The sequence below is a fragment of the Xenopus laevis genome, chromosome 1S (assembly GCF_017654675.1).
Source record: "Xenopus laevis strain J_2021 chromosome 1S, Xenopus_laevis_v10.1, whole genome shotgun sequence".
Taxonomy (NCBI): domain Eukaryota; kingdom Metazoa; phylum Chordata; class Amphibia; order Anura; family Pipidae; genus Xenopus; species Xenopus laevis.
The window spans coordinates 103246320-103271585 of NC_054372.1; the positions used below are offsets into that span (position 1 = coordinate 103246320).

Below are 25266 nucleotides of genomic sequence, written 5' to 3' on the forward strand. Positions count from 1 at the left end.
ATGAATATATTCAGTTCAGTCTTAGGGAGTTGAGATACCTGATGGCTTGTGGAAATAGACTGTTTCGCATTCTGGAAGTCAGCGCTCGAATACTGCGGTATCTTTTACAGGATGGCAAGAGGGTAAAGAGATCATGTGCAGGGTGGGTGCTATCCCTGACAATGCTGGTAGCCTTCTGGAGACAGCGGGCGTGGTAAATATCCATAATGGCAGGAAGCCAGACCCCAATGAACTTTTCCGCTGTCCTCACCACCCGCTGCAGGATCTTGCAGTGATGCAGCTGCATGAAATGCTTTCAATAGACCCTCTGTAGAAGATAGTGAGAATGGGTGGTGGAAGGTGGGCTTTTTTCAGCTTTCACAGAAATGTTTTGCCACATTTATTGGTGGCAGGATTGCTTTAAAGATCAATTAGTGATAAAGAAGCAAAGGTTCTGTCCTGTGAAGAAAAAAAAATATGCATTTACATATGCCATACTTATGCATCCTATAGACCCTTAAACACTGCCATAGATGCATTAGTGGACTGATAGATGACAGTTTATTCAAACCCTGCCATAGGCTTATGAAGGGTTGCCACCTTTTCTGGGGCTGGAAAATGTGCAGGTGGCCGGGTGGATGACATTGGAGGTGGTGCAGGGCAAGACTGGTGATGTTAGGAGCAGGGCCGGTGGCATCTAGGGGCAGGACTGATGATGCGGCGATCAGTGATTGGCTGATCGCCATGTCATTGTTTTCATTATTTTCAATGTCTTGTGCTGTCCTGTTAAATACTGTCGAGATCTAAAGATCTTTTGTATGTTCTAGAGAGCTTTGTTTTGGTACATAATAAGAGATTAGTCAGTCTTCTTGTGAATATTTATATGGTTGAGTCAAAAGGCCAGGTAGCTGCTCCAGTAAAGATTCAATGACATTAATAGCTGTGCTATAAAATACAATTGTTAACCTGCAAAAAGTGCTTAAGCTTGGACCCTAAGCAAATTTCAGCTCAACAAAATCTCTTTCGCTCATATATGTGATTCCTGTTCTAGGTTTTCCTGATGCAGATAATACAAAGCCAAAGGTTTCAGTGCAAATAATGTACTACAGTGTTGCCCAGATAATACTGTAAATGAACAAGTTCATAGAGGGACCCATTTAGGGTTCCCATCTGTCTGGTTTTGACCCGGACATGACAGATTTTCCTAATATGGAAAACCATGCAGGATTTAATAAGATTTACGTGGTGATCAGCCAATTGCCATGTCATAGTTCCACCCACTGCCCCGAACATCATTACCTATGCCCAAAATATCATTACTCCACCTCCCGTGACATCATTGCACCCCTCCCTGAGTTACCGACAGGGAAAGGTGGCAGCACTACCCCCATCCCCACACTTAGGTCCACCCATCAGGGACTGTATCACAATCTGGAAATATTGATTTGAAATGTTTCAGTCACAGTGGCCCTTACTTTCCTTGAAGGAACAGTAACACAAAAAAAATGTATCCTAAAGTAATTAAAATATGATGTACTGTTGTGCTGCACTGTTAAAACTGGTGTGTTGGATTCAGAAACTCAACTATAGTTTATATACTGTAAATAAGCTGCTGTGTAGACATGGGGCAGCCATTCCAAGCTGGAAAGGGAGAAACGGCACAGGATACACAGCAGATAACAGATAAGCTCTGTAGTATAAAAAGGAATTCTTCAGAACTTATCTGTTATCTACTGTGTTTCCTGTGCTTGAATGGCTGCCCCCGAGGCTACACAGCAGCTAGTTTATATAAACTATATTCGTTTTTCTGAAGTAAAGTACATTATATTTTCATTCCTTTAAAACACTTTCTTTTTTTGGTGTTACTGTTCCTGTAACAACAATGCCTGTGTGTAGAGAAAAGTGTGAAGGGGTTTGTAGTGTATGTAGCATTTCTGTTTGTCTATGCAAGGTTATCCGTAGGATATGTGGCAAGTTTACATCATTCCTAATGTTTCACAAATTAAAAAAAAAAAAACACTTGACAAATTATATAATGCTGCAAGTTTACTAGTAAAGCGCTCATTATCCTTGTGTCAGCAGCTGTACAGCTCTTGACTTTTTGGCAGTGGATCCAGAAAAACATTAAAACTACAGCAATGAAATTGATTTTGTTATATGCATTAGTGCTGTTCATATTATTACATGATATATTATAAATCACTTACAAATATATAAATGTCATTACATTTTACATCATAGTATAATTTTTCTATACTCCTACATTTTAAAAATATCAGTTGTGATCAAAACTATGAATATTTACAGTACACTTCATTGGTTAAGGGCAGAGACAGACGAGAAGATTCAGGGAGATTTAGTCTCCCGGCAACAAAAATCGGGTCGTCTTTGGGCGACTAATCTCCCTGAACTGTCTCCCCGCCAGCTAAAATCGAAATCGATGGAGGGATGGCTCTCGGAGCGCTTAGTTTTCCCGAAGTCTCCTTGTAAGACAGACGAGAAGATTCGGAAGACGAGTGTCATCCCCCAGCTGATTTAGATTCTTGCCGGTGGGGAGGCAGTTTGGGGAGATTAGTTGCCCGAAGACGAGGCGATTTGTCGCCGGGGTGACTAATCTCCCCGAATCTTCTCGTCTGTCTCTGCCCTTAAGATGAATGATAATCAAGGCAATTAATAGGTCACAATTCTTGTGTGATTGGTAAAGCTGAAAGGCCACTTAGAATTTTGGTAAAGAATGTGTCTCTTTCCTGCATTATAAGCTTAATTGGTTGTTGGCAATGTAAGCAAACCAGAAACTGATTTCCAAGTGTAATAGTGGTTTTTAAATAAATGTAAGTAATCATGGAAATATGCAAAGGAGCACAGAACCCAACCAGCTTTGTAAAGATAGGTGTATTGATCATAGATAAAAGGATCCATCATTGGGACCTTGGGTTTTCCAGATAACATTTGTTCCTTTAGGTGAAGGTCAATATCACATGGTCACACAGTGAGGCTAAAGTGGGGGTCTTCCATATAAATGATTCATAATGAACTATGATTTTAAAATATTCTTCTTGAAGTAGTGTGACTCACTTATATTGACTGACTCACCTGTCCAGTCTGAAACCAATTTTAGGCCAAAACAGTGTTAAGTTCATACAATGTGGTCAGGATAAAAAACACGAATTACTTAGAGAAAAGAGAAATAGAATATATGAGGAAAAGTGTAAAAGTTATTAACCCTTGTGTATGGTTAAATTATTTAATATCCTCTAGCTGAAGATTAACAGAGGATGGCCACAGCAGCAAATATGGTTTCTGGCATTCAAATATTGTTCTCTTATTTTTACCTCTTTACTCTATCTTTCTATAAGGTCATAATCATTTATCTGATTAGGGCTTCTATCGAATATTCATTGGAAAGGATTACTCAGGACAAACGTATTGACTGAAAAGAATCAATTTCTTTCTTCCATGCTCATTAAGTTAGCCTGATCACTCATATGTAATTACCTTTAAGCCCCTAGATCTTTCTCCATATTCACTTTAAACCCTCATATATGCCTCAATTTGCAATTGGTAACCTCTATTTGAAATGGCTTTCAATAATACAACCATTATTTTGATCTCTCACTCAAACCTACCAGGCCCTCAATTTTTTTTGTTAATCACAAAAAAACGGTTAGGATTTACCTGTTTTGCTCATTTTTGTCATGTATTGTTTAGGAATAGATAGTTCTAATTTTATAGACATATTAATACTAATACTTTAAAACTGGTACTTACTGTATGAGTCTGTGAAATAGAATAGTGAGTACCAGGAACATAATCACAGATGTGTAGATGTGCCAAGGGCACATGCCTGTAGCTAGGGTTATACAGTAAAAATGGGACCAATTTTTTAACCAGGCCCAAGGACCTAAAAATGTGCATCCAATGAAAATACTTTTTCATGCAAGGTCCATTATATTTTTGCCAAAAAATGATGTATATGTTTATCTATGTTATTTGTTAAAAGTGCTCTGTCTTTCCTCTGTCCACCAGATCTTTAGTGCAACTTTGATTTTCTCAGACACCTTTCTACTCAAGACACACATGAGTGAGAGTGCAGAATACTGACATTTAATATTCTGCAATTTAGTGGTATGGCTCCTGGTAAATAGAAAGGCGTTGAGTTGTCATAAAGAGGCAAATTTGTATGCTAATCATATTAACATTTTTCTGTCTGCTGGTAAATCTAGATCTTTCAATTTTGATACATCTCCTATGTTTTTCTTCCGTTCAGCATGATGGGATTCTAATTTATCCTTATAACATTTTGCCTTTCAACAGCTCTTCAAGCAGCAGCCCCCACCCTACTGGGAAATAAACAACAAGGACCAGCTTTCATGCTGCAAGAAGACCTCAGGCTGATAAATCCAGAGCTTCAAAGTCAAGAGTCAGGACAGACAAAAGAATTGGAATTTAATAATGTCTTGCCTTCTACTGACAGTTTAATATCTACTACAACACATGGGTTATTTCAAACGGAAGGCAGTTATCCACAAATACCTGGAAGCTCAAAAGAAATAACAAATGCTTTGCCTCTAGAGCAGGTCCTTCAGGTTTCATCTAAAGAAGAACACCTATTGACTGTTACCAGGAAACCAATGGAAGGTGATCAGTTACTTTCTTTGGAGCCAGAAGCCTTAACTTTTTCAGGAACACTTAAAGAGATGAAAACAACAACTCAAAAAACAGGAGAGGCAAAATCAATTAGCGATCCCTTACGGAATAAATCTAGACAGCCTTCTGCTTCCCGGTTAAAAGAGGAAGACTGGTCCTTAAATATTGTAGACAGAGAGTTAAAATCAAGGGAACCTACATGGAGGGATTTTCTTGAGCAACCAGTAGCAGATTCAAAAGAAGAACTTCCAGGTATTGACTATTTTGTGGATAAGCAAGCCAATAAAGTCAATGAACCCAGGTCTTTTCCTGAGGATGACAGAAACTCATTGCATACAACATGGAATTTAGGTGACAGAGGTTCAATGTACAAAGAAACAGATGCTTTAAATAACATTGCAACATCAACCATACATGAAACATCTCAACCTTCAATATATTTTTCCAAAAGTTCACTAGATAATAATATATCATCACACCAATCCAGTCTTTTTAAGGAGCCCGACCAACACAGTAAAATAAGACTTACTGGAGATACAGGCTACAGTGACCAGAATATTCATGAAGGGCTACAGGAAAATGAAAAAAACATGAATCACAATGAGGAAAATGCTGATTCGCAGATCCATCTTGTCTATGATGAAATGTGGAAGAATAATGTTGATCTGACTACACAGGCATTTCAAAGAGCCACTCTGCGTACATCAGAGGAGTCACAATCTGTTTTTAATGAAGCTGATGGCACTATGGGCAAAAAAACAAGTAAGTCTTTGAATAAATCCATTCTGTTTTGTAAAGGCAAAGTCTATGTAGAATAAGTTAAAATGTATAATATAATGTAAAGCTTATTAGCTTTAAAGTGTAGATTCTATAAAAGTGTAGCAATCAGATGTTCAGAGTACTGTGTGGGCAAGTAAAGCTTGTTCGCACAGACCACTTAAAAAGAACACACCCTCAATATTTTCTAACAGAAAATCTGGAAGCAAATCTGCAGCCTCCCCACCCACCAGTCTTCCTGCTGCACTGCCCATAATGCTTTCAGTTGGTTGTACTGCACTGCCCTGGTTAATTGACAGATTATATCACCAATGGGCACGCAATGTGAACTTTTATGTGTGCACACAGGTGCACACCCTTGAGGTAACATTGGTGACACATACAATGTTGTTTTAGCACCTTTCCCTGGATGGTTTAGCAACACCTTATAGCTCCAATCATGCTAATACAATCAACACCTTACATCCATGATGTCTCTGACTCCATGCTGGTTATACTAAACAGTTTATGATGATTGGAGTAAGAACCCATGGTATATAACCACAAATATTCTTGTATTGGTCATTCTGAATTGAGAAATTCAGATGACTAGAGAAATGTCTTCAACGAAAACAAAAAAAGAAAGTCCAGTTGATTTGATCTATTACTATAGCTATACCAAAACAAACTGTGGATAATTATTAATAATACTTTTTTACATCTAGGTATTATTGATTTTTTTCTTATATATTTTGATGTCTAGTGTGCTTCTTTAACCCGTTTCTATTGCAATGCTGTTTGTCTTTGGTGGAATGAAAACTGCTGCCTCATGTGGGAATCAACCCATGTGACCAACTGAAATCTTGACAAGGGGACATTTTATCAAATAAATAGACCATGCCAGCCTTACCCCAAGGCAATATTCAAAGCCAGAATTCCATAAGAGACTGCTACTATGATCTGCCATTCTTTACTTGAGATCAGCACTATGTCATTATATCCACCACTGAGTATTAGGCTGCCTCTGCCTACAGAAAGGATGGTCCCAAATCTGCTACCAACAAGAGCTTCATAGCCCACCATGAGAGAAGTTTAGCAGCCCTGCTATCGGTCCTGAATCTGCAATGTCTCAATGATAGTAAATCTAAGCAGGCTGTCACCTAACACAAGCAGTAATAACATCTGTATCAATAAACCCACTGTGCAGTCAAAGGAGAGAACCTCCTTTCTCCCTTTTGTAAATGTTCCTGTGCACTGCATGGTCCTACCGCTGCTGGGACAAATAAAACATAATACACATTATCATATATTCACTGTTTAGATCCAGAAGAAGGCAAAAAAACAGCCTGAAGCCACTGCCAATTATGTCCCAAGAGGGAAAAGATTCCTTCCTGGTCCCACTGGCGATCGGAAACATTCCCTGGATGAAGCATTTGACATCAATTTACCATGAATAATACCATGCAGACTCTCTCGTTATACTCTGTAACAGTACCAAAACCACAATATAACAGTGCATGCAGGAAATCATCCACATTGGGTATTAATAGATAATATGAGAATATAAAGAAGAGAAACTCCTGACATTTCACAAAATATGCAAAAAAGGGTGGGTGGGATGTTTCTACCTGCAAAAGATAAGGAGGTGAACTGCTTCTTCCCCTGACATCACATCCCTCCTTTTCTCTACCCCCAGCCCAGCTTTCCCCTGCCTTAATTAATTCCTTCTCACCCAATTACAACTACATCTGACTGTTTAAACATAAACCAGTGTATCTGGAACTGGCTTCTGGTCATTTGGATCCCTTGTCATGCAGCCCCTGCATTTATAGCTCCAGGGCTTTCCTGTCAAATCTGTCTTTCCGTTGCTGAAGCAATTAAGTGGCTTAATATATAAACAAGAGACACATATATGTCTGGAGTCTGCCTGGTCTTTATATGGCAAGGTAGCCCTATCTTCACCATCTGCAATAGGGCAGTTCATATGGCCCCTGTCAGCCAATTCTCCCCAACTTGTGTGTCTGAAAGACATGCAAGTTTGGGGATGTGCAGGGGCAGGAAGGAGGACACCCAAATGGCATCCCCCTCCCAGCCCCATGAATACAGCTATAACAAAACAGAGTGCATACCTCCCAAATGTCCCGTTTTCTGCAGGACAGTTACATTTTTGACAGCTCAGCCCGCAGTCCTCAGTCCTGGATTTCTTACTGAAATGTCCAGATTTTCTCTTTGATCTTCTGCACTGACTCCTGAAAAAGATACAAAGTTTCTGAAATTTAATTAAAATAAGAGGCTTTTTGGCAGAGAGCCAAAACAGCCAGCAGCTGCACTTGGATACTTTTGCAACAATTTAAGATAAGCGAAGAAACAATTGTAACTATTTAAGATAAACAAGACTTGTGGGAGGACTGAGACTAGCATCTTAAAGGGCATTTCACTTTCATTAGCAAAACTGTTATAACACATAAAACATTACACCAAAACTCCCAAAAATGTGTTCAAACTTTTATAACCTGTCAACATTTGTAAAATGGACATGGTAATTAGGGGTTGTGACCATTAAATGGGCGTGACCAAAAAAAAATCCCACCGTGCATGGTGCGGCACAACTTTTTGTCCCTCTTTTTGTTTTCAGCTATCTGCAGGGTAGGGAGCACTTTGAACCCTGTTCTGGCGGTAGTAGCAAATAACCCCTAATATGCTAAACATATTTATTAAGCATTGACTGTACTGTAGTGGTGGAATTTTTAAAATAATGACAGCTGCCTTTTAAATTCACATGACAACAAGGATTCATATTTAGCCTGCCTGAAACAAAACAGCTTTGCTGTAAAAGTTTTATAAACAATACAAGGATACATACCACTGTACAAACTTACAATACAGAAAATTACACAAAGGAAAAAAGACAAGCATTATAATAAATGAAATATGTTCATATATACAAAGATTAAGTGCCATGTGGTAAGAGGCAAAGTAAGAAGGAGGTCCCTGCCCCACTGACTTTTATATCAACCAAATCAATCGTGGCCTGTCCCAGACCTGCATGTTTGCAAGAATTGGCAATAAAATAGCCTTTTTTCTATGAAGAACAGTTGTAGCATAGTGGAAATGCAATGTATATGCTAGCACAAACGTAAAAAAGCCTTAACTGCAATGCTATTTCCTGTGACCATTGATTCCAAAGCATTCCAAATGAGTTTTTCTCAGGGCTAGTTTCACTCATCACCATTTGGCCATATCTGAATATTGCAAAAATGGCTGTGGTTAAACAAAGTAAATATCTTTGTTATAGGCATGGCATGAATGGAACATAAAGGGGGGGTCTTTCCATCTGCCAATACAGGAAAATCAGCTAAAGAGTAAATTAAACAATAAAAGAATTTATATAGCAATTGATTGTAAAGGTTTGAAAGGGACATGAAAAGCATTACATTGATAAATCTTAAATGCAGAATTCTTATATTCATGTACGGAGTGACTTGCTCAGTTCCTGCTGTGCACACACAAATTGCCTTTATCCCTTGTTACAAGCTTCATTTAGCAATGAAACAGTCTTGATTATAGTGCAGGTTCCCAATAATGAACTTTCCACAGCTCTGTTTACCTAATGATGCTGATGGCCCACCTCACACTGGTAGGTTCTCTCTGGTTTCTGCAGGTCTCTCGACGGAATTAATTTTATCCTGCAAGAGCAGCCCGCTACATGGCTTGAATCAAAGTCACATATTTTGTTACTTCTCAATGTGACAAACATTATCATATGCACTGATGTGTGTTAATCTGATGTGCTTCACATGCTGGCAAGCACAGTTTGCAGAATGACAGCACGGGGAGCTCACATAAAGGAATATGGTCTAAGGTTTCTACACTACAGTCATCTTACTACTGAATACTATCTTACTGAGAATAAAGTGTTTAATAATTGCTAGTAATTGTGGTACATGTTTAAGCAAGTGCTTTAGCCTCAGCTTTTAGGCTAAAGTCAGAATTAATATTCCCTTGAGGAGCATCTGGCTTTGGGACAGAAACGTCGACAGCTTTTTTAATAAACACATCTGACTAATCTCTTTGTTATTGAGGAGTAGTCAATGATTAAATGTGGACCACTCATCAAACAAAGAGGAGGGTGGATATTGAAAGAGGGTATAGAGGCATCCAGGCTTGAAATTAGTGTCAGGAAGATGGACTTGCTTCCAATTTTGTAGGAATACAGTGTATACGAGTCTGGCCTTAACCTTCATCAATCAGCGTTGAAGGAACAGATATATGAGCGTTTAGTTACAACAGCCCTGCAGCTATAAGATTCATCATGGCAGAGGTGAGAGCACCACCACTTACAACCAATGAAGTTATTTTCTTTGGGCTTCTAGATAACATAATGTAACTAGGCGAATAATGAATTCACGGACGCTGTTACAGGATATGACTTGTTCACTATGGGCCAAATCCTAGGGATTTCATATATAAACTAGTAAAAGAAGTGTCCGTTGGACAAGCATAGATTGTGTTTTACTGTTTTAATAAATACATATGTTATTTTAAAAATGTTCTGGGGTTTCCCTGGTTTCTAGCATATATATATATATATATATATATATATATATATATATATATATATATATATATATCTATATCTATAGATATATATATAACAAAAAAGTCCAGACCAATTCTAGGTAAAGAAAAAATGAATTTTACCAGTATACAGGTAGTCATGCAAACATGCAACGTTTCGGAGCTCTCGCCCCTTTGTCAAGCATTAATTCTCACAATGAGATCATATCCTATTTAACCTGTCCCAAAACATAGACACACCTACTTCTTGCATGGTATTAATTATTTAACATACACAAATAAAAGTTCAATGGTTTCACTCCTATCGTATTATATCACTACTACATAGGTATCACATAATTTCAGTCATTATGCATAATGTGTCTAATTCTCATAGTTTGATACTGTCTTACTCCTAAACCATTTAAATAAACGCAGAATTTAAATGGTTTAGGAGTAAGACAGTATCAAACTATGAGAATTAGACACATTATGCATAATGACTGAAATTATGTGATACCTATGTAGTATTGATATAATACGATAGGAGTGAAACCATTGAACTATTATTTGTGTATGTTAAATAATTAATACCATGTAAGAAGTAGGTGTGTCTATGTTTTGGGACAGGTTAAATAGGATATGATGTCATTGTGAGAATTAATGCTTGACAAAGGGGCGGGAGCTCTGAAACGTTGCATGTTTGCATGACTACCTGTATACTGGTAAAATTCATTTTTTCTTTACCTAGAATTGGTCTGGACTTTTTTGTTATATATATATGATTTATCCATGTAAGTGGACTAAGTCACGGACGGGTTAAGTGCTCCACTCTACTTTTGTACAGATATATATCTATATATATATATATATATATATATATAGATATATATATATATATATAGATATAGATATAGATATAGATATATATAGATATATATATCTATATATATATATATATATAGCTATATATATATATATATATATATATATATATATTGGTCCAACCAGATCGCACTCCATATTTAAAACATAGCTTTTATTAGCTTGTTAAAATGTATCACAAAATGGCATTCTTCACAACATAGTAGCAGCGTCATTTGTATCAAGACACTTATCTGTTAAAAGTCCAGCATAAACGCTATATCCATCCACACTCACGTGACGTTTCGGGACACATCCGTTCCCTTTCTCAAGCGTATGTATCGTGTAGTAGCGTGTAGGACTCCATTGCACACACTTTCTGCTTCCTCGTTAGGCGGGGCATACGTGGTAAGTAACTGTGATGATGCTTCCTCACCTGGAGGCCGGTTCTGCACGTCAGTCACCACATATCTCCACCCTCCCGTTACTATGCAAAGTCCATAGTTACCAAAGAAAAGAAATATATCAGTAACAGCAAATTACATGGGCATTTTTCACTATATCTGATGATTGTAGTTGTTTGAGCAGATTGTGCCAAAATGAAAAGCAAAAGTTAACAAATGAATGGCAAAAAAGAAAAAAATTTTTTAAAAAATACAAAAATACTTATAAAGAAAATATTCAAAAAATATACACAAAATAATATTAGTTGCCCGAAATATTACTACTCACCCTAAATGAGTACTTTACAGAAATAAATGCAAGTCAAAATCACGATTTAAACCCCTTGGACTGAGAGTCCCTAGCCTGTCAATCCATTTAATTGGATTAATTGGATTAAGTGCATCATAAACGTTGGAATTATAAATATATATATATATATATATATATATATATATATATATATATATATATATATATATATATATATATAATATAAGTCACAAGTTATCACTCTGTTAATAATATAATATAACTGTCAATCATGCTTATTGCAAGACAAAAAGCATGGCTTACAATGTATTTATCACTGTTCTATGGCTTATAGGGGCTGCCGGGTTCAGTAGCAGGTGTTCTGATGATGTTCCAGATCAGAATCATTCATAGAGGGCTATTGAGTATGCATGCTGCCATTTTGCACATAAATGTAGACACTCTTTTTTGATTTTTTTTCATCATTGATAAAGTCCCCTTAAAGGTGCTCCATTTATTTTTGTCAATAAACTTCACCTTTCTAAAACGGTTGTCCTGAGAGCATGAATTGCTTTATATAACCTATCAATCTTTATAATATAAACTATATATTATCGGTAGTATAAGCCTCAGCATACTGCTTCCAGGCTCTTCTTCCTCAAATGAAAGTGTAGGCTCTGATAGGCTTTCTTAGAGCAGTCTATCATTTAGCTCTGCTTTGCTTCAACTACAAGGCTAATGTGTTTAGTAGCTGAGCATGATATGGAGCGCTTCCATTATTGGTTGGTGGAGTTGGGATAGGTACAGTATGACAGAGATAGGCTTATTTACAAACACAGAGTAATTGTGCACCAGTTAGTAAATCATAGTTGTCAGCAGCTAGCTTACATCTGTCTGAATGTAGAATAATAAAAGCACTGATTACTTGTTGTGTGTTATTAAACTGGGCTAAGTTTATCAATTGTTTGTATTTAAGACTCGACCCCTCTCAAAAATGAACCTGAAAGTGGAAAAACATAACCCATGAATGCCAAACTTTAGGAAATATAAACACAAAAATTACTTCATTTAATGCAATCTCAAATTTTTGTTTGCTAATGAGCTTCTTTTCAAATATTTCTAAGAATCCCCAAGCACCGTTATATTTCCCTCAACTCTATATGGGTACCAAGTCGTAAATGAATAGTTGCTTAATTCAGATTCATTCACTATGATCATTGCTGATTGAAAGATAAAAATTCAATTTTACCCTTCTACAATGTTAAAACCCCACATGTATAAACCCTTTTCTAAATTATCTCAACTTTTATTTTATTATTTCCTCCCATTTTAAATTTTTTGTTTATCTCTTTTTTTTACTTCCCTCATTTCCTCATTGTATCTCTTCTTCTCTTCTCACTGATTCTGCCTCACATTCTTCATCTTTTAAATATTTGTATTAAGATATTATGTGCCCAAAACTGAGCAAATTGGTGCTACTAACAGAGTAACATTAAAGCAGAGGGGCTGGGGAAATTGATAAAATATACACCATATCTCTTTCCCCAGTTAAGAAAATGGGTAAAATTTAAATCTTAGGAACATTTGGAAATGTCATAGTCTCTGAGTCAATGAGGCAAAGCTGTGCTTTTGACCTTTGACCAAGCTATTGTCAAGACCGCCGGGAGCGCGAGGAGTCGCGTCCGCTCCCGGCGGCGAAGAATCCAAAATGGCGGCGCCCAGGCATCCCACGTGGCTTCCGATGCCGGCGCCGTGACGTCAGCGCGGCGCGACGGTCGCGGGCGCGCTGACGCTGGCGCAAGGGCGCCAAATTCGAATATAAAAGGACGCCTGAGGCGCCAAGATGGTGCCCGAAAATAGGATTCTGTTCCCTGAGTATTCCTGGGTTCCCTTGCTGTTTCCTCTGCTTATCTGCCTGATTCCTTGTTGTGACCCCTTGCCTGGACCTGGACTTCGCTGATTCTCTGCCTGCTATTGACCCCCTGCCTGGCCTTGGACTTTGTTTGTATTCTGCCTGTCTTTTGACCTGTGCCTGGACTTTGATTATTCTCTTGCCTTACCCCTGGATACCACGACCCTGATTCCTCGTGAGGGGCTTCCTCCTAGATCCGGACTACTCCCCAGAGGGGGCTCCCGGCTCCCTGACATTATTTTCGGGCCATGGATCCTTCTGAGGAAGCCACACCTCATGTCGGACGAGCGCTCCGCGGACTGGCATCCCGCATGGAGGACTACGAAAACCAGCAGGTTCGCATTGGGCAAGCACTCGATGTCCTGCTAGCTCAAGTGCCTTCTGCGCCCTCCACTGCTCCACCTACTGGAGATCCCCCCATGGCGGCAGCCCCTACGAACACAAGCTACCCGACAGGTGAGCCTCGCATTCCACCTCCCCCTCGTTTCAGTGGGGACCCACAAGCCTGCAGGGGATTTGCCACGCAATGCCAAATTCAATTTGAGTTCCAACCCACACAGTTTCCAAGTGAGCGTTCCAAGGTGGGGTATGTGATGTCTCGATTGGAAGGCAAGCCACTGGAGTGGGCAACGTCTCTTTGGGAGAAGAATTCCCCGCTGACTTTTGATGTTAAAGACTTTCTCCAAGCTTTTCGTATAGTCTTTGATGCTCCAGGTCGGGTTACGAACGCCCCTGCCCGTCTCTTGCAGCTCCGGCAGGGAAGCCGCAGGGTCAATGAGTATGCTATAGACTTCCGAACACTGATGGCGGAGACTTCCTGGTGTGATGACGCTTACAAGGCTGTATACTACCAAGGCCTATCCATCCGCATCAAAGATGATCTCGTCTCCAGAGAGACTCCTGACACCCTGGAAGGGCTGATCGCTCTATCCATTAAGGTGGACACTCGTCTCAGAGAGCACCAGGTGGAGAGAGAGCGCAGCAGACGATTTTCTCCCATGTTGGCCCCTCGCTTTCAAAGGCCGATTCTGCAAACACCCGCTGTTCCTGTGACTCATGTGTCGACGTCTCCCTTGGAGGAACCTATGCAAGTAGGAAAGACTCGCCTCTCCGAGCAGGAAAGACTCCGAAGACGTATGGCAGGTCTCTGTTTATACTGTGGTGGGCATTCCCATTTTGCCAACGCCTGTCCTGCCAAAGCCAAGAGTTTTGTACCCCGAGGTATGTCTCAGGTTTCTCATGTAGGGGGCATCACTCGAGGTCCTCAGGAGAAGTATCAAGAAAATTCACGCAGACTTCTCCTTCCTTTGCAGATTCACCTGGCAAGTAAGTCTATCTTCGAAAGGGCCTTCCTCGACTCCGGAGCGGATGGCAATTTCATGGATGCCTTTTTTGCCGAACGCATGAAGATTCCCCTGCTTCCATTGTCTTCACCCCTGCGAATTACCGCCATAAATGACAAACCCCTGGAGTTTGAATTCGTCACAAAGTTCACGGCGGAACTATCTGTACAAGTTGGGGCGCTGCATCAAGAAAAATTTTCATTCTTCATCATCCCCTGTCCTTCTACTCCAGTAATATTGGGTCTTCCGTGGTTACGTCTGCATAACCCCACCATAGACTGGTCCACTGGGCAGATCTCTCGTTGGAGTTTATTTTGCCTGCAACATTGCCTTCCGCCAAAACCCCTCGAGAAGGTGAATGTCTCCTCTGCGGAATTAAAGACTTTGCCCTCCACTTACAAGGGATTTTCCGATGTGTTTTGTAAAAAGTCTGCAGAGTTCCTTCCCCCACATCGCTCCTACGACTGTCCGGTTGAACTCCTGCCAGGAGCTATGCCCCCCAGAGGGCGCACCTACCCTCTCTCTCCTGCAGAGACTACTGCTATGAAGGAGTACATCCAAGAAAATCTCCAGCGGGGGTTTATCCGCCCTTCTACCTCTCCTGCAGGGGCTTTGTTCTTCTTTGTGGAGAAGAAGGATGGAGGCCTTCGGCCTTGTATAGACTATCGGGGTCTGAATAAGATCACCGTGAAGAACAGGTACCCCCTGCCCCTGATTGCTGAGCTCTTTGACCAGCTGAAAGGGGCAAAGATTTTCTCCAAGTTGGATCTCCGGGGGGCCTACAACCTCATTCGCATCCGGGAGGGTGACGAATGGAAGGCGGCATTCAACACTCGGGATGGGCACTATGAATATCTCGTTATGCCCTTCGGCCTATGCAATGCCCCTGCCGTCTTCCAGGAGTTTGTTAATGATGTGTTCTGAGATCTCCTAGGAAGGTTCGTAGTCGTATACTTGGACGACATCCTGATCTTTTCCAAGGACCTTGAAAGTCATCGCTCCCAGGTGAAGGAGGTACTCTCTCGTCTGAGGAAGAACTCTCTCTTCGCCAAGTTGTAGAAGTGTGTCTTCGAGGTATCCAAGATCCCCTTCCTAGGATACATTATCTCTCCAGAGGGATTTGAGATGGACCCCGTGAAAGTGTCGGCCATCCAGGAGTGGCCTCTCCCTTTGAGTACCAAGGCAATCCAGAGATTCATCGGATTTGCTAATTATTATCGACAGTTCATCCGGGGGTTCTCTTCCCGCATTGCACCTATTCTGGCCCTCATCCGGAAAGGGGGTAAACCCGGCCTGTGGCCTCCATCTGCCATAGAAGCTTTTCAGTCCTTGAAAGAGGCCTTCACTTCCGCTCCTGTTCTCCGACATCCCAATCCTGCACTACCCTTCTGCATCGAAGTTGATGCTTCTGAAGTCGGAGCCGGAGCTATCCTGTCTCAGAGACACTCCACTGATGGGAAATTGCACCCCTGTGCGTTTTTCTCCAAGAAGTTCTCATCCGCAGAGCAGAACTATGATGTCGGGAATCGGGAACTCTTGGCAGTCAAGCTTGCCCTTGAAGAATGGCGTCACCTCCTGGAGGGCTCTGAAATTCCTGTCCAGATTTTCACAGATCACAAGAATCTGGAGTTTATACAGTCCCTCAAGAGGCTAAATCCCAGGCAAGCCAGGTGGGCCCTTTTCTTTTCCCGATTTAACTTTGTTTTGACCTATCGCCCAGGTTCCAAGAATCTGAAGGCCGACGCCTTGTCTCGTAGCTTCACTCCGGTGGACCGTGACCCTGAGAGGCAAGAACCAATCATTCCACCAGTCAAGATCATTGCCTCTCTGTATCCCCAATTTGCCGACCAGATTCTGGCTGGGCAGTCCTTGGCTCCTCAAGATACTCCGATTGGCATGGCCTTCGTCCCTCCAGAACTTCGCCTGGCCATCCTACAACAAACCCACTGCTCCAGGCAAGCTGGACATCCTGGTCCGGCCAAGACCCTTGAACTCTTGAGGCGCCTAGTCTGGTGGCCTGATATCCGCAAGGATGTAAAGGACTTTGTGGCTGCTTGTAATGTCTGCGCCACTTCTAAGCCTAGCCATTCCCGCCCCAGCGGGTTGTTACAGCCTTTGCCGGTTCCCTCTCGTCCATGGACGCACCTCTCTATGGACTTTATTGTCGAACTTCCTCCCTCCGGTGGGAATACTGTGATCTGGGTTGTTATTGACCGCTTCAGCAAAATGGCCCATTTCATTCCTTTGAAGAAGTTACCCTCTGCGGTGGAATTATCCCAACTCTTTATTAAGTACATCTTCCGCCTGCATGGTTTCCCGGTGGAGATCGTCTCCGACAGAGGCACCCAGTTTACCGCCAAGTTCTGGCGTTCCCTATGTAAAGATTTGGGAATAACACTTCAATTTTCGTCTGCCTACCACCCGCAGACGAATGGGGCAGCTGAACGTGTGAACCAAGCCTTAGAACAGTTCCTGAGGAACCACGTGTCTCTTTGCCAGGACGATTGGTCTGACCTCCTCCCGTGGGCGGAGTTTGCTCATAATAATGCATGTCATTCCTCCACAGGAAGGTCTCCGTTTATGGTGGTGTATGGACAGCACCCTCAAGCCTTTCCTCAGGACTTCGTGTTGTCGGACGTCCCGGCTGCAGATGATCTGGCAGCCCATATGCTTGCTATTTGGGCTGCAACCAAGTCTAATCTGGAGAAGAGTGCTCTAGTCCACAAGACTTTCGCGGATCGCCGTAGAAGGCCCTCTCCTCCCTACAAGGTGGGTGATAGTGTCTGGCTCTCTTCCAGGAATATTCGCTTAGGTGCCATCTCCCAAGTTGGGTCCGAAGTTCCTGGGTCCGTTCCCCATCTTGGAGATAATTAACCCCGTAGCCATCAGACTTCAACTCCCACCAGAGATGAGAATCCCCAACGTGTTCCACGTCTCCCTGGTGAAGCCCACCATCTCTAACCGTTTCTCTGATGTCCAATCTCCTCCTCCTGCCGTCTCTGTGGAGGGTCAACAAGAATTCGAGGTGGAGAGAATCCTTGATTCCAGAATCTCCAGAGGGTCCCTTCAGTACCTCATCCATTGGAAGGGCTTTGGCCCCGAAGAATGCTCTTGGGAGGGACACCGTGATGTGCATGCTCCTCGTTTGGTAAGAGACTTCCACTACAAGTTTCCCCAGAAACCAAGTCCCGGTGGTCCTGAGGCCCCCCGTGAGGGGGGGGTACTGTCAAGACCGCCGGGAGCGCGAGGAGTCGCGTCCGCTCCCGGCGGCGAAGAATCCAAAATGGCGGCGCCCAGGCATCCCACGTGGCTTCCGACGCCGGCGCCGTGACGTCAGCACGGCGCGACGGTCGCGGGCGCGCTGACGCTGGCGCAAGGGCGCCAAATTCGAATAAAGAAGGACGCCTGAGGCGCCAAGATGGCGCCTGAAAATAGGATTCTGTTCCCTGAGTATTCCTGGGTTCCCTTGCTGTTTCCTCTGCTTATCTGCCTGATTCCTTGTTGTGACCCCTTGCCTGGACCTGGACTTCGCTGATTCTCTGCCTGCTATTGACCCCCTGCCTGGCCTTGGACTTTGTTTGTATTCTGCCTGTCTTTTGACCTGTGCCTGGACTTTGATTATTCTCTTGCCTTACCCCTGGATACCACGACCCTGATTCCTCGTGAGGGGCTTCCTCCTAGATCCGGACTACTCCCCAGAGGGGGCTCCCGGCTCCCTGACAGCTATTTTTAGAACTACATAACCCATCAAAATATTAGCTGGTTATAATATGGATTAGCAAGTGTCTAGGAGTTCTGTGTGTCAGAGCTATGCCACCATAAATGGTGATGTTAAGTGCAGGAATAAATTATAGAGAAATCATGTACAAGAATTTTATGTTCTAAACTAGTGAACTAATTTGCAGACACAGCTATTAATTTGGCTACTATTAGCACAGGTGGTAGCTTCATGTGTAGCCAAGCTTGGGCAGAAAAGAAAATGTAATAGATTGTAAGGATTGCACTAGACTTCTACATATTAAAATATTAAAATAACAGTTTCAAATAGAATATTTTTAAATGAACTGCTTTATTCTAGGTGAGATGATCCAGTTTGTTCTTTCAAACCTAACTCCTCTGTCCTTTATATCACAGGGTTGAATGAACAGACAGAAGATAAGGAAATGGACAGCCTGACATCATTTGCAACTCATTCAGATGCTAATGATGATAATAATGATTCTGGAAGGCAAGAATTTGGTAATATATACAGCAACCATCCATCAACTACAATGGACCCAATGAGCAATGAACAGCTAGAAAGCTACTACAGGGCAATGCTTGGTGTAAACAAAATTTCTCCTGTTGAGGAACAAGATCTTCCACAAGCTGTCACTGTCCCAGATGTGGAAGGTAATTCTTTGCAAAGCACCACAAGTCCCAAACTAAAAAGTATTTGGAAACACCCAGGAAAGATTAGTAGGAATGCTTTTGTTGACAATAAAACACTAAATGGAGGTTATGGTGGAACTGTTAAATTGGCTCCATCCAAAACTGAGATTCTGCCAACAACAGAACATGTTGAGAGTTTCTCTGGAGATTCAAAGGACAGAGAGGAGAACAGTCTGCGTCCTATAAATTCCCTAGCATTACCCAACCCTTCTGTTGTAACCCAGATCTCGGATGACTTTTATTTCCCAACTGTAGACCATCCCAACGCTGAAGCAAAATCCATTCTGAGGGGCAGTGAGATTAAGCTGGATAAGAATAGGGAGCAACATCCTAGTTTCCAAGAAAGACAAGGCAAAGAAAGGACCTTCTCTGCTAAGCTGGCATCCACATTCAAAAAAATAATGTCTCAATTAGAAACAAAGGAGGTTATCTCTAAGGAGCCTAATGTCTCAGATGCAAGTATTACTGACAGTGCCTTTAGGAAACATGAACCTGGCATGCTAAACACAGTGCATCCGCCGAATGATGACAGATATCCCCCAGAGGAAAAAGTGAAAACAGCAGAAATGACAACTCAGTATTTGATCAACATGACTGGTATACAGAACACTGAGTTAGAAGGATGGAGAATAGATAAAGCTTTGTCAAAGCCATCATTTCCATTTACTACAGACATGGCAATGAACTCAGATAACCTACAGAAACTTACACACAGTACAGAGAAAGTGGAACTTATTATGATCACTGAAAACCCTAGAAACAAGAATGCTATCTCATCTCATATTCCTGAGCATCATACTTCTGTCAGTGCTTTACAGCTCAGTCCAGGCAGGGGTCAGAATAATTCAGAATTTACAAATCAGACAAAACCAATCCTGGCACAAGATTCCAATAATACTGTTGCAGTTGATGCATATATGATAGAACTAGTAGGCAAGACACGTAGGTTGAATACAGCTACAGGTAATAATCCTAAGCTTGCACAGCAAACTAGTGACTTGTTTCCAACACCCAATATAATTACTGCAAGCACCAACTTTGAAGAAGATGCTTTTGGAACACAAGTTTCTCCTACAATCGTTCTACCAAATACAGCACCAACAGAATCTCGGTTGCCATCAGTACTTAATAATAATTACAGTAAGCAATCCTCCTCTACAACTGTAACGTCTGGATATGAAACAGAACACAGTGGGCAAGTTTCCTTGTCACCATCTCAGAAAGAGGCCCAATCCACCTTAGATTCAGTATTAGGATACCCAGGAAACACAGACACATCTGAAATAGAAGATGCAGCATTTCATGAAAAAGACTTGGGAAGTGGATTAGATGAATATAGTTCCCTATGGATGACTGAAGATCACACAAGCACACAAGGTAATTCTAGTCTTTGTAGTACAAGGGAGAAGAACACCAATCTGCTGAGTGTTCAATCTTCTCTCTGTTTTGTTCTGATATTATTACTAAGTACAACAGCACAAAAGACAGGGAAGGTGGACTCAGTAAATATTGCAAAGACATACATTTTTTCCAGACGATTTTAACACTGATTGTCATTTATTACCCCTCTCCATTACAAGGGCAATAAACATAGGCACCCATAACAGTTATTAAAGGCGACAGCCTAGCAGAGCACAGAACAGCAGTAAGTATTCATTTGGGTTCATCCGCAGGAAAATAAAATGATAATAATTGCAGTTATGATTTTCTGGGGCCATCACTTTTCACAGCGTGATTAAAATTCAAAACGAATGAGAATTTATTTGCAAGGATTTATGATAGTGTTGCATGCTGTCCCAGGAAAGTATTTGCTCTTAAATAAGCAAAATGGTTAACAAGCTAAGGCCTCCCAAAATCTTCCATACATCTAAGTGACTGTGGCAGTCTTGTTTCTATGGTTACTGTGCATATTCATTGCCCTCTGCCAAAGCAAGAAAGGAAAATATTTCAGCAGTATTCTGTTAATGAGGCCCAGCGAGCCCATTCAGAGCCTGCCATAGCTTTAAAAAGGGGTTTTGTTTAGTAATTCCACATCAAATACTTCATTTTCCAAGATACTTTACACCTGCATGTGTCCATTACAGCATGGAATTCAGAAAACTTGCAGTTTAAAGTTACTAGTCTGTATAAAACTCCAGTTTGGTGTAAAACATGGTCTGTGTGTGTGCCTCTGTCTTACATGAAAGCTTATTCGATTCATTATAGACTTTCCTTTTGCTTTGTCATTCACAATGGAATTCTCTTCCATGTCCTGGTTATAAGAGCAAGAAACTAACTGGTGGGCTTTCACATTTCCTCTGCCTCCATCTCAATCCATTTGTGACAATATCCACCACACATATATATATATATATATATATATATATATATATATATATATATATATATCTATAGATATATATAGATATATATAGATATATATATCTAAATCAGTAATGTTATTGCTGGAGAGTTTGTGTTAGGGGAAATATGGGGATAAAGAGATTATCAAACAATCTTTTAACATCAGCATTTGTGTTTTAGGGGCCTATTTATCATACTGTGTAAAATGATTAACACCAGAAAAACTGTGTAAGCTCTACAAAATACAGTAGATGTTTAATTTAGTCAATGGGGAGAATTTTTAGTCAATGGGGAGAATTCAAGCATCAACTAAGTTCTAACACCATAATTCCTTCTGTAGGAGTCTTCTTCAGTTAAACGATTCTCTGCACAAGCTGCTCCCTATTTAGAGTGTGAACAGATTGAGCAGCAAAATGTTGTGCTTATGCCCCTGCAAGAATAGATTGCACTGCAATGCTATAAAGAGAATTGTATACCCCCCTTTATAAAAAGATTGGTTGTAGAGTTCTTTCGGGTAGCCTGAGTGGTCTGGCATTTTTTGGGAAATGCTTTTAATATGTTTTCTGTCAAACGGTTTCCATGGACTGGTAGGTAATGGGGAAGTACTAACTAGTGTCTCCATTTTTTCTTTGGGTGCATACTATTTCCACAGGTTACCTATGTTGTAATTTGCTAATTTTCATATATTTGTAATCTGTTTAAGATATCCAAGAAAGATGATGTTTTGGTCTGTGTAGGAGAAATGTGTTTCTATTACACGTATCAGACAAATTCCCCATTGTAATGCTCTGCTCACTGTAGGGCTTGTTTGCTGATGGTTGGGCAGGGTTCAAAAAAACAGGTGATAGCTGCAATGTGTGTCATAATTTGCACCCAGTCTGGCTGTCTGCATTGGCAAAAGCTATAAATGGGGCAGTGCAGTATCAAGCTGTTTAGGAGGCCTGGCTTAACAACCTTTTTCTTCCAACAGTCAATTTTATTGCAAGGTTTGTATTTGTTTTTTGCTTGTTTGTTTGGGTTCAATTTGCTATTCTGAGTATATTATCAGTTGTCAAACGGAGCTTGCTCTCCAAAGCCTATTTTTTGTTGGAAATCAAGTGTTACGGTTTACTGTTATTTCATTTTTCATATTTACTGTATATATCAGGTTCCTCTTAGCTCAACACAAGTTTACAATAACATGGTTGTTCTTCATTAGTTTCATTTATATACAAGGCAGTAAAACAGTGTGCAACCCCGCATCTCATTTTAACTGGCGTAAAAACTGGAATCACATCCCCTGTTTTGAGTCCCATATGCAGACTAGCCCCACACTTTGCACGTTTATTTTCCGTTCTTCTCCAGACTCCCATTCTCCATCCATTTGTGTATCTTTCTCTCTCGCTCCAGCATTTCATTTATCACTGTCTCAACCACAAATAGAGCATTCACTCCACATGGCTGCCCCCACTTCTTGCAGCTCCTTTGTTCCCGATGAGAAAGAAGAAGACAAATAACCCTTTAACTCCCTTTACACTTTATTCCATCTTTTCTTAAAGAGACCTTTGATCCTTTCTTTTCACCTGGGGAAGGGGCAGGGGGCTGTCACAGATTACTTACTGAGCTCCAGCTGATGCCGCAAGGTTCAGAAATGACTCTGTCAGGTTTACAAAGCTGCTGGCAACATCTGTGACAAAATGCATTACAGAAAGCTCTCTTGAGAAGCCTGCAAACAGATCTAATATCTTAAATGTATTGATTATAGAGGGCCTCTAAAGCAAGTGTGAAATGTGTTTCTCAACTAAAGGTGGCAAAGAAACATTTTTGGTGCTGATACTGGCTTTTCCACAGCCATTTTTTTCTTTGGGTTTAATAGGAAAAAAACCCACACATGCTAATGTATCTGTTTGTTGAGAGAACAGTTTAGCTTTGTACAGCAACACTGTTTATAATTTCAGCACTGCTTTTGGATAAGTAAAAACTTTTCTTTACTTGTGGCTCTGTAACTCTAGAGTATTTCAAGTATTTTATAAAGCTGGACATACCTTGGCAGATTTAAGATGCCAATTTGGCTCCTTCGGATCAGGTTGGCAGCTTATATGCTTGAGTATTAGCCAGATATCTATCAGGCAGATCTGAGTCCCATCAGGCAAGGACTGCTCTGGTATATTAAAAAAGGGGTCCTCTTCCCACAGGCGACAAATTATCGTATTTGACCTCAGTGATTAAATAGGAGAAAGATCCATTAGTTTGCGAAGTCTTGGGTTAGCTGAATGTATGTGGCTCTACTTCACTTCATCATCTCTCCATACACTTGTTTAGTATGATGCATTGGAAGATGATATTTTCAAAAATAACAGATATCTGTTAGAACTGCAGTATGTACTTTAAACACTCTTTTGATGTGCTTAGATAGATGAATAGCATGGATTAAATTTAACCACACTAAAGTCTAAAATCCAGGTATGTATGGCCATCTTAAGTTTACATGACTGCCAGCTGAAATGGTGTCACTGGTACTGTGCACCATTTGCTAATGATGACCCATTTTATCGTCAATGCATATTTTTGAGAACTGCACATCAGCAGAAGTTTGGAGCTGTTCTTGGTGCGTTAGGTTTTTAGCATTATTGTGCTGTTTGTCAGGATAGTTTGCCTTGCCAATGCTGGGATTAAAAGAATAGTTCATTAGCTAAAGGAGGGATGACAGGACGATGGAACTTAAAAACTGCTGAATAGAAACCTTGCAGGAAACAATGGGAGAAAAATGCGAGGAGAGAAATATTTTGAGATTTAGCCGATGCTTTGTTGAAGTGCAGCAATTAGATTTTTTCAAGTACATGTTGGAAACTTTAAAGCAAATACGTAACTGTTTGCTTCTGCTTTAGCCCTAGCATGTATGAAAAAAAGAACAATATTTTTTCAGAAGCAAAAGTTATGTTGCAAATGCTAGACCATATAAACATTATCAGATTCTGTAATGAGAAATCCACACAGAGCATTCACCTGGGGTTCCTTTGAGATCGATGTGGCTGGGGTGGCTCTAGCACAGTAAGAAACGAAAGGAGATTAAGTTGGTGCATCATTGATTGTAGACAAAAGAAATTGATACTCATTATTAGTAGATAATGATGACAGTTGTATAAATAATTAAATATTAATTGCAAACATATATCTTGTTTAATATTATACATTCATTACTTGGTAGTACAGCTCTTGCATTATTTAAGCACTTTGATCTTCCCGTGACATCTTCTACTCATTCAGCTCCATTAATAAAGGAATCATATGTACTTTGATCAAAGTGGTTTGGAAACTGATAAAAGAATAAATGACTAGAGTAAAGAAATAGATGCATGATTCACACTGTGCCTATGTTTTTCCTGTTTGTATTGAAGGCAAAGTCTCATGAACTAGTTCAAGTCTTCACCAACATTAAGCAACGTGAAAGGAGCATAACTACAGAGGAAGCAGATGCTGTGGTTGCAGGGGTGCCCAGGAGTGCAAGGGAGCCAGAAAGACCTTAATTAATGAGTACTTAATTAATGAGTAGTTTTAGCATATCTTGGTAGAATAGGTCAACATACCAATGTTTTTGGGGCTTCAGTTGAATTTGCTGTGGGACCCAATAACACGCCACTGCATTGTAAGTCTGTCAACATCTTTAGCAGAACCACGGCAGATCTTAGCAAAATGTCCTACTTTTTTGCATTTGCGGCACTGAACAGCTTTTGCAGGACATGTAACATGATTTGCAGTGTG

At 40.8% G+C, this 25266-nt stretch overlaps 1 protein-coding gene across 1 annotated transcript in view; it reads left to right on the forward strand.

Moving 5' to 3' along the window:
- LOC108703703 (neurocan core protein) overlaps window positions 1-25266 on the forward strand; it is a 99291-nt gene that overhangs the window by 49077 nt on the left and 24948 nt on the right. Inside the window, exons 7-8 of the mRNA XM_018239871.2 lie at window positions 4294-5388; window positions 18886-20559. Of these exons, the coding sequence (XP_018095360.1) occupies window positions 4294-5388; window positions 18886-20559 (2769 nt within the window). The remainder of the gene's footprint in view (window positions 1-4293; window positions 5389-18885; window positions 20560-25266) is intronic.